This window comes from Clinocottus analis, unplaced genomic scaffold (genome assembly GCF_023055335.1).
Source record: "Clinocottus analis isolate CAN_PGR_092001 unplaced genomic scaffold, fCliAna1.0.p SCAF_21, whole genome shotgun sequence".
In the NCBI taxonomy this organism is placed as follows: domain Eukaryota; kingdom Metazoa; phylum Chordata; class Actinopteri; order Perciformes; family Cottidae; genus Clinocottus; species Clinocottus analis.
This window is the reverse complement of record NW_027175943.1, coordinates 3,393,311-3,403,555: the sequence shown is the minus strand read 5'-3', so window position 1 is coordinate 3,403,555 and position 10,245 is coordinate 3,393,311. Positions and strand designations below refer to the sequence as shown.

The window sequence follows — 10,245 nt, the reverse complement described above, 5'->3', positions numbered from 1 at the left end:
CACCAGTTACAGTTGCACTCAAAACCACAATAATGACAGCTGTTTTTTAGTCAATGATTTCCATTGATAACTATAATATACAGTACAAATGTATCATATTTTGATTGCACTGTTAACAATATTCATTATTAAACAATTATTAAACAATGATCTGGCAACATGTTTTGTTGGTGTGTGCGGGAAGTGGAGCTGAGTTTAATGATCTCACACTGACAAGCTGGGCTGTGGCTGGTTTTCGCTCCATGTCTAGTTAAGAAGAAATAGCGATTAAGGAAACTATATTTGTTCCCAAAGTGTTTGCTGTGTGGTTCACAATATTTATTAAACAATGTTTAATCTGTATACGTACACCTCCCTCAGTTTATGCACGTTAATGTGTTGACATACAGTATTTGTTTACCTTATACTCTCTAAATGCTTAGCTTAAATATCCACATAATATTCATAATTTCCAGGTAGTTGATGTGAAATGTGAAGCTTGTTTCCATAGTTTCAGTCGCTGCAGTGCTGGATGGGAGGACGGGGCCCACTTTGTTCTGTGTGCTGGAGATATTCTGTGAGTACATGATGAACTTCAAAATAAATGATTGTAGTGAGATGAATAAAGTGACAGAAATGTTTCCAGTTTGTTTGAGAGAGCAGCTCATGACTTTTATCAAGATGATTGGCATCTTGGTTTGTGGTTTGGCTCAACTAGTGGAGCACTGATAAATGATGTAAGGAAGTTGTGATATGTGCTTGATTAGCAACACATGTTTTCTACCTACACACTATGCAACTATAGTTTCAAATGACATGTGTTTACCTCTTTCATTTTAATATTCTCTTAATAAGTATTGATCTTTCTTTTACTGCTGAAGACACTCCTCTACTTTGGACACGCTATAGGTGATTGCACAATTTCTGTTTTTCTATTTATTCACTAAACATATTTCATTTTCAAATCCTAAGCTTTGATTCATGATATATAATAACGTTAAGACCTTTCAGAAAGTAAAAAAGCCATCTGATGCATATTGTCCTGAAATGACGTGATAATATGATAACTGAACAAAAGTTCACACAATAATTACACAAAAAGACAAGGACGTGGTTTTTCATGTCGTCGTCCATTCCACTGGTTCTGTCCATGCAGATGTTTTATTGACCTGGAAGAAAACACATTTTGAAAAGTTCTTATTTACTGTCGGTGTTGCATTTGACCTCTGGTGTCTCCTGGTGGGAGTAATAGAGAAAAACACTGAAAGTCGTAGTACAAAGTCTGTTGTACTCGTCTGTACCTGCAGCTGTTCCCATCGTCACGTTGGAGTATCGTGGTGAAAAGTCGTGTTGTCTGAAGGAAAACACACACTTCCTCTGGTATCAAGTTGATATCAGAGAAAGTTGGAGAAAGCCGCACAATGATGCAATTTATTTAATTTCAAATGGTTTGGATCCACTCTTTGCCACATCTCTCCTTCAAAATAAAAGCTGCCAATCATCCAACTGTAGTATAGGAAAAGTGTTTCAAATCACTGAGTTGGTAACGCTCTCTTCTCAACTTGTACTCTGTGTTTCTTGTTACATTTACTTTATTTCACCATCTATTGAAGGCCGACCCAGCGTCTGAGCACCAATCAGGGCTCTGCTCCAGTCAACCACAACAACACACAACAGCAGCCTCCTCTTTTTTTAAATGTATGTATTTCATATATATAATAAAACATTAAAGAAATTAGGTGTAAAATACTGAATATCAAATGCATGTTTATATATCCAACTGGGAAAGAGGAACAGAAAAAAACCTTAATTGGCTTTTCACATTTAGGTTTTTAAAACATTTTTTTTAGCTTTTTATTTTGTAAATTTATACCCCCCCACACTCTTTAATTTGTTTTATTTTTTCTTGTATTAACTGAACCAATATCTATATAGTTCAGTATTCTTATTTCATTCTCACTTTTTTACTTAAAATGAATGAAAAAAAGATAATCCTAGAAACGAGATCAGAAAGTAATACATAGTTAGAATTGAGGGTACAGAATAGTGCAAACTAAAAGATGGGTCCACTGCTCTCTTCTGACTGTGACATTTAGATATAATCTAAACGCTGTCTAAATGTGGCAGCGTGTCTCAGCCACATTTTTCTGAAAGAGGAACTGAAGATGGCGTATGAACTAATTTCATCTCCGACTACCTAAAGAGCTTTGTATGACTTTAATGAAGACTATGATGCCTGTGTCTATGAATAAATACGAGGCACCGAAGAAGCTGTTTTTTCTATCCCACTACGTTTTTTATTTTCAGTTCTTCGATCAGATTTGGTTCCAGCGTCATCAAAGAGAGGTGCACCATGAACCAAACCACAGAAGCTCAGATGAAAACATGAACACCAGCTCTCATGATCAGATAGTTTCCATCATTTATGCATCTGTTTGCAGAGGAAACGGTGGAGTAATGTTGATTTATCATCTTGTAAAGTTATTTTACAGCGTTATGAGCAGCAAGGAGTGTGTTTTAAAGCAACATGTCTGTATTTTCTTTCACACATTTGAGCCACTTGGTGGTTTTCCTTCCAGTCACTGCCTGGCTGCTCGGCGGTTCTTGTGGTCACATGTCATTGCAGAAGCATCAGCGAGTGCATGCATGATGCATAGCTTCACATTCAATGTGTTTTATTGTTGCATAGGATTTAGGGAGTATTTCCTATTAAAAATAGTTTTTGCTTTATTTGAGTAAATTCTTTGCTCATTATTTAAATACTATATTGTTGTTTTTGTACTGTTATCTTGGTTAATACCTTTTATTCTTCCCGAACTTCACTTTATTATTGTGAGATTTTAAAAAATCCTCTGGTTTGAGTTTCAGACTTTTTATAAAACAATGTCAGGGTTCAGAGTGTGTCGTTGAACATGTCCATGTTAACGTGTCGTTATATCTTGGTTCTGTTTCTCGAGTCCTTTTACCGTTTCTGTATCACTTTTGCTTTCAAAAGAACTGTCAGCAAACACGTCCATGTTACACTTCGAGGATTTCCTCCAAAACGAACTTGAAAATGAATGTTGAATGTAAGTTCTTATGGTCGTGGACACATTTCATGCTCTGGGATATCATGACAGAAAAAAGAAAAAGACTAAAGGCATCTCAACTTCAAACATATTGGGCCCCTGTGTGTTTAACTCGAGTCACAAATATCTGCAGGAATGTGAATGCTCCATGTGATGTGTTTCTGAAGGAATACTAAACACTGTGAACACACTCGGGGGGTAAAGGTTTCGCGTGAACTACTCACTGTAAAAACAATCAAAGCAGTTATTGCCTACTTTGCATTGGCTTGAATGCAGTAGATGCTAACTGCTAACGTCAACAATGACCACGGTAACATGCTGGTGATGAGCAGGTGATCTTTACCCTGGATGTTGTCGACCTCGTGGTGGCGCTGGAAAGAAACGGGGGCGTTTCAACACAGTATCGTCTCTGAGGTCCATGAATGACTGTGTTACATGTTCTGGCAATCCAGTTGTTTTTGTATAGTAAAAAATGTAAGATCAAAATGACGCACGGTCTATATGTTTTGTAACAGGCATGACATGAATGTAATTGCTCTGCAAAGTGTGCACTGGGAGATGGAGGTGAGATTCCAGTGAATATAGTTGTGTGACACGGTGGCTCTTTAGGTGTGCAGCATCTTTCCTGCTCGTGTTTCGCTTTGTGGGTTTCACATTGAGGTCGCATCACTCTAAACGTTCCACTGGCTTTAAAGTTCGTGGGAAATCAAGTTAGGCTGCAGTGCACAGACCACCTCTGCAGAAACACCATGCACTTAGTGACGGTGTTTGTGGCGAACCAGATCTGGGGGACGCGACGAGGGACCTGCAGTCTTTCACTGCCGGATGATGAGATGCTCTACAATCAATACAGACTAGTCCCCTCATGGTATCAATATGCTCCATGATCCTAATACGTAGTGTATTACAATGTCCACTGAATGAGCTCAAATTTGTGTTTTGACTCTTGACCAGTGCGAAATATGAATCTCTTCTGCAACCCCTCATGGAGGAATATCTGATGACAGGATGTGGCCAGCTCCATCCTGCTCAGGGGTTTTTCAGCAATGGACCTTACCGTGTTCACACATGCAGCAAAGATACACGCCTACGTACGTGTAGATACATTGTTTGTCTTCTATTGCACAACAAACTGGCTGTGATTTACCAAAAGATCTGACAAACAAGCTCTTATTAAACCCTCATTTTAACTCTCTCCCATTGTGTTCTTCTTACTGATGGGCCGTTCTCTTATCTCGCAGTATATGAGGCCAGACCGCAAACAGAGTCCTCCCCCATTTCACCTTCTCTATTTTTTCTATGTGTGTGTTTTTTTAGTCGTGACTCGTCACAACGCAGTTTGACTCGAAGAGGAAACAGACGTTGTGTCTCTCCCCACAGATATGGTTGGTGGTCGCCTGAGCTGCTTCTTTACATATGTGTCTGTTCTACTTCCTGGGGTTTGCCTCCAAGGTATGTACTCTGCTCTTAAATTGATGGATTTTGACTCTACTGTTTGTTTGTTTTTTTCTCGATTCCCTCTGTCCGGTGCTTAGTAAAGAGCAGGTTGGTCTGGATTGAGGAATTGACGGGATGTTTTGCATGTCATATCGGTTCAGTCTTTGTGTGTTAGCAGCTACAAGACCTTTTAAACACCAGGGTACCCATGTATGTTTCTTTTTACTTATTTTTGCAAATAAAACATATAAATCACAATACAATATATTGATGTTATACACCAAATTAAACACCAAAGCCTTTGCTTTAAGAATCACTCCGCCATTTAAAAAAAACTCAAACAGAAAGAAAGATAATCATAAAAGTATAAAACAAAAAAAAAACAACCCAAATCAGCCCAAAATCAGCATGTTTCCAGAACCAGCAACCCTCAGCTTGGTGCTATCAGAAAAATCCTGATGTCCAGAAGCAAAACAATTCCACGCAGATTCCAGACATGCCTTCAATATCCTTCCACTTCAAAGAACCAGGGAGATATGAGCCAAAGAATACAGAAAAATGAATCGCTTTATTTGCAGTATTTGCAGTATTTCCTGTTTTTTTTTACAGTTTAATAATTGTTAATTTGTGTGCTTGTTTTATTTTAAAGGGAAATATTGGTTGTTTTATAAATGTAAAAAAATTTCAACAAAAAAAAAATTGAATTTTTTTTATTTTTTCTTCTCGTCAAATGTGACTAAATGTTACAAATGTGAGCCCTCGCCTGACTTTTTTCTGTACTAAATCCTCTCTAACTCTGTTCTGCTTCACTTTATCAAAGTAAAACAATGCAAAAAATTATGTTGAAACTTTGAGGTAGGATTTGGGAGAATTTCAAAGCTTACGAACGCATTATTTCTAGGTAGAAATCATGCTAAAAGAGCTTTTTTTCTAGGCGGACCTGAAACTTTACATTCCTTTCTGTGTGTCATCTTCATTTACTCTTAACCAGTAACACTGATATTTACACATCTGAGCAAAACTTAACATTATACTTGTTTTTTAACTCCAAGATTATTCAAATAGCTCTAGTGGTTGCAGAGACCCAGACATCCAAACCGTGACATCCAAACTCAAGAAATGAATTCAACGCGCCAATTGTGCGTGTTTAAAGATGATACACAAACATGACTTTATCTCCTGATAACAAAAGTAATGATACGTGCATGTTGCTCAACATTTATCATAAATTTGATCTCTTGCATCTTGAGGTTTTGAATTTGCGAACATGCTTTGCTTTTTTTGGGGCACTGTGTCAGCAGATTTCCTGCTGCTTCTGCCTGTCTAGAAACTTTCAAAACTTTACGCAACTCAGGGATGGGTCATTCCTGTTTCTTTCACTTCCTCTTTGAGGATTCAGTTGTACTGATGTAGTTTGTTCTGCTAAATGATAGTTAGTCATAAATAACACAACTTCTCACAAAGACAAAGAGGTGTGGACCTTTCTCGGGCGATTTGCAGAAGCAGAGGAGTGTGGACGACTTAAAATGGCTTTGCTACTTACAGCTCAGTACAAGTCATCAGGATATTATGTCAATATTTAGTTCCTAGCAAGTGCAGAGTAGCTGATGTTGAGGTTGTTGTTAGATTCTCACACAATATGACGTGAGATACATGTGAAGTGTTCGTTTCATGAGAACCCGTCGCATCAACCGAAAGTGATGCGCACCACCGAGTGAAGGCGACGCTTGACCTTTGTCACTGTGGTTGAATAGTTTTTCTACAGAAGTGAGGCTATGGAAACTTGGACAGCCTCAAAAACTTTTGTTATGGTAAGAATTATGAGTGAGGTGCCTGTCGGTGCTCCACAAACCAAATGAGAATTCAAAATATGACTCTTGAGAGTATTTTGTTTGCCAGTCGTGTGTCACGTCCCTAGACTATATTTAAGAAGTGAAGGTTGTCACCGTGATGTCAACCATTGGTTTGTGGAATGACGTGTTGGAGCCTTGAGTTTGCCATCTTGGTTTTTAGAAACCATGAAATGAATAAGACATTTTTAAACAACCAACATGTAACAATTAACTTTCATGAACTCAAAGGGTTGAAATTGGAAAACCGCTCCCAGATCGGACAACGCTGTGGTAGCGACCTGTCAATCACAAGCTAGCCCCGCCCTAAAACACTTTATCATCTATTTCAGGTGATTTGGACCGTTTTGCTCTACGCACAAGTTTAAAAACTAAATGTGATTGTTGTTCTTTGTTCGTGTGTTTCAGATGTGGAGACTTACACTTGCAAACGTAACATCCATAAAAAAGTTGGAGACACTGTGGAGTTGCCGTCATGCTTATCACCTGAAGGGGTCACCATGGCACAGTGGAAATATGGAAGTTCAGTAATTGCGGACAAAAATATGAATATTTCTTTCAAATCTCAGTTCACGGGCAGATTAGAGCTCAACCCCACAACTTTTAATTTAACAGTGAGAAGACTGACTCTCAAAGATTCTGGTGATTTCAGTTTTATCTCAGATGTGAGTGAGAGACAAAGGAAAACAGTCACCATCACTCTGCAAGTTCATGGTAAGGACCAAGTAACCGCACAATTGTTCATGAATGTTATATTATTAATACATTTGTGATTCATATAGAACAGATGACACAACAGTAGTGGAAAGCGCTCAACACAGGAAGAGGCTTTCTTTGTGAATGTGTCACTTTGACACTTTTCCTCTGTTTTTTCATCACCTGAACTTATTTAGAAGTTAATCATAACTTTGCTGAAGCCTTGAGATGTAATTGTATTTTTCCTAAGTCGGTCCGTAGTCTGAATTTGACTTCCTGAAGATAACCTGCTGATTCATTAGGATTTGCTGGTCCATATAATGTTGTTGTTTTGCCTCTCTTTGAGCCAATGTTTTAAATAATAGTCTGATTTTTTATCCGAGGAAACTTCACTGATGTGTCTTATTTGCTCTCTGGGTCTGGACCGGCTCTACATGTATGAGTTGGTGTTTTCATGTTGTTGTTTTTTTACCTCACCCAGTTCCTCTCTCTCGCTCCATCTCCCCTTAACACCTCATCAGAGCCCATAACTATAGAGCCCGCCGTGACGTTCAATTCCTCCTGGCACGCCTCAACCAACTCCTGCAGAGTTTCTCTGGAGTGCAGTGCGGCCGCCGGCAGCAGTGTCGCCTACAGCTGGGCCGTGAGGACCGAAACCTTGAGCGGCTCCAGGCAGCATTACAACATCACGCCCCAGGACGGAGACACCGGATTCACCTGCTCCATTTCCAACGTTGTCAGTGAGAAGTCTGCATCCGTAACAGTGAAGTGCAGCAGCGACCCACGAGGGTCAGGTAGGAGCAGAGAAAAGAACATTTTAAGGGCTTTACTTGTACTTTTGAGACATTGATAAGATATTACAGTGACATTTCTTTTAGTAAGGTACTTCATTATTTGTTTTAAGGAAGTGTAATTTAAAGTTACTTTAAGCTACTTTTAACAAACAGTCTCAATGTAACACTAATGCCTCTATATGACCTGATGTATGATTAAACAGTAAAAGTGCAGCAGCGTGATTAAGTATGTGTGGATAAGTGTTTATAGTTTATTAGCATGTAGTTTCATTAATGTTTTTATGAATCATACTGGTGATGATACAGAGGATAGCAATGTTTGGCGATATTTGGCAAATATCTGCATGCATCTGCAGATGCATTAAAATGAAAGATATTTAAATCTTTTTGGATATCTGAGGAACACATGGACCAAAACGCTGTACCTGATATTCTTATACATTGTAAATAAGTACAAGGTATTTATTTCAATTCAGATATCTTGTTATTATATCTTGTCATGCAGCCTGCCTTACAGGACATCAACACTAAAACAACTTTGAACAAAACAAACAAAATGTGTAGTTTTTTCGCCCTCCTTGTTGTATCTGAGTATATTTATTCCTCTTTATCTCACATAACAATAACAGTGATAATATTGTCATCTGCAGGCCCAGACTTGATCGTTGTCCTGTGTGCGGCAGCAGGAGGTTGTCTGATGCTAGTCCTCATAGTTGGAGTCGCTGTGTATTTCTGTCACTGCAAACAAAGTCAAGCAGGTGAGAAACATCACGTCTTATTTTTATTGTTCATGAATGACACTTCACATTTTTGATCCTGCTTTTTATTGATAAATATCTCCCAACAGGCAGTGACTCAAACGACCTCACGGTGTACGCTGACGTCACCGAAGTTGCAATAGGGAGTGTAAGTATGCGTCTGTGTGCATTTACACACAATGCTTTGTCTGCACAAATCACTTTTTAAATAGATTTGCGATGCCTGCTTTTGAGGATGAAATATGTGTTTTTACTCACTTTGCTTGTTTCCTTTCGCTGGCATGCGCACACATTTAAACTTCCAGAGGACTTCATCCTCCATGAAGCCATGCACACTGTATGAAACCATCGAAAACAGAGAGGACACAGTCACACATGGGGTGAGAACAGCACTTTGATCCTCGAGGCTCTTGCAGATGAGACTAAATTTAAATTTAAAACATACTAAAGCATGTGGCTAGTGTGCTTCTGGCTTGTATTGATTACATGAGACACATTTGAATGTTTTAATTCCATTAGTAACTCTTGTATGAATGGAATGATAATATTTATTCGCCATAAGTACAATATAAATGTCCTAAAGAAAGCCTGTGTAATGTTTGCTGAAATGTGTGAAACTGTGACCACAAGTGGCGACTACAGGAAAGTGAATATTAATTCATGCATTACCATATGAGACATTTGTTAGTTAAGTATTACTTAAGTATATGAGTATCCTTGGTATAAACTGTTGTGTTTTTCGGGAAAAAATAAGTCTTGAATCATCTTGTGGTACTGATGTTTTTTTGTTTTTTTTAATCTCTCTTTGTCACACATCCAGCCCCACACTGTGTACGACCAGATCCAGTTCAGTCGCATGAGGAAGGCCTCGGTGTCGCCCTACCAAGAGATTTCCTAGAGGCTCACAGCTCTATCGATAGTCCTTTGAGTGAGAAGCTAAAGCATTTTGGAAGCACACAGCCCAAAAAACATGTACCGGTATGTTTATATCAGGAAGGAAACATGCTTTTGTAAAGTTTCTATCTTTGGCCTTGAGTATCACACCTTCCCACATTGTATTTAAACAACATAAAGCTTCTATTGTATTTCGAGAGCCAGTTGTATTAACCGTGTTGTAAATTCTGTAAATTCAGAGATTATATTTTTATTTGTACTTCTTTAGCGTGTTCAGCCTGTGCAATGGTGGCCATATTAAATTACATTTACTGGCACTAAATGTCACTTTGTGTCTTTGTATAATCATGTTGTTTAATCAAAGGGTTTTGGGCGGTTATTTGAAATGGGATGCATTAATCTAGTGAACATTTAGCAAAGTTGTCGGATTAGATTAGATATTTTTTAATCTCCCTGAGGTTTGGTTTGCAAACATAGATACATGAAAAAACATTTGTTATATCAAATTCATGCACATACTTTAATGAGTGGAACAATAACAGTTCAACACAACTTCCACATGAATGTATTTACAATACTTCAGTCAAAATGGTTGCTGCAACTGGACAGCGGCAATGACAAACAGTGAGACGAAACAATAATAAAAAGCACATTGAGTACAAAAGGCATATACATAACACTACTTTTTTTAAATGTTTGTACAAAGGTGCTTTTATACTTATGCAGAAACATTGAATTTACAATCAATCAAATACCAGGAACTTTGGAT

General features: G+C 38.2%; 1 protein-coding gene across 1 annotated transcript; it reads left to right on the top strand.

Annotated features, from left to right (window-relative positions):
- Nucleotides 1-4,390: 4,390 nt before the first annotated feature.
- Nucleotides 4,391-9,782, top strand: si:cabz01074944.1 (SLAM family member 5). The gene is made up of 7 exons (XM_068588181.1): nucleotides 4,391-4,499; nucleotides 6,743-7,048; nucleotides 7,552-7,824; nucleotides 8,475-8,582; nucleotides 8,672-8,730; nucleotides 8,888-8,962; nucleotides 9,403-9,782. Exons 1-7 carry the CDS (start codon nucleotides 4,430-4,432, stop codon nucleotides 9,478-9,480), a joined length of 969 nt encoding a protein of 322 aa, XP_068444282.1. The 5' UTR covers nucleotides 4,391-4,429; the 3' UTR covers nucleotides 9,481-9,782.
- Nucleotides 9,783-10,245: the final 463 nt, after the last annotated feature.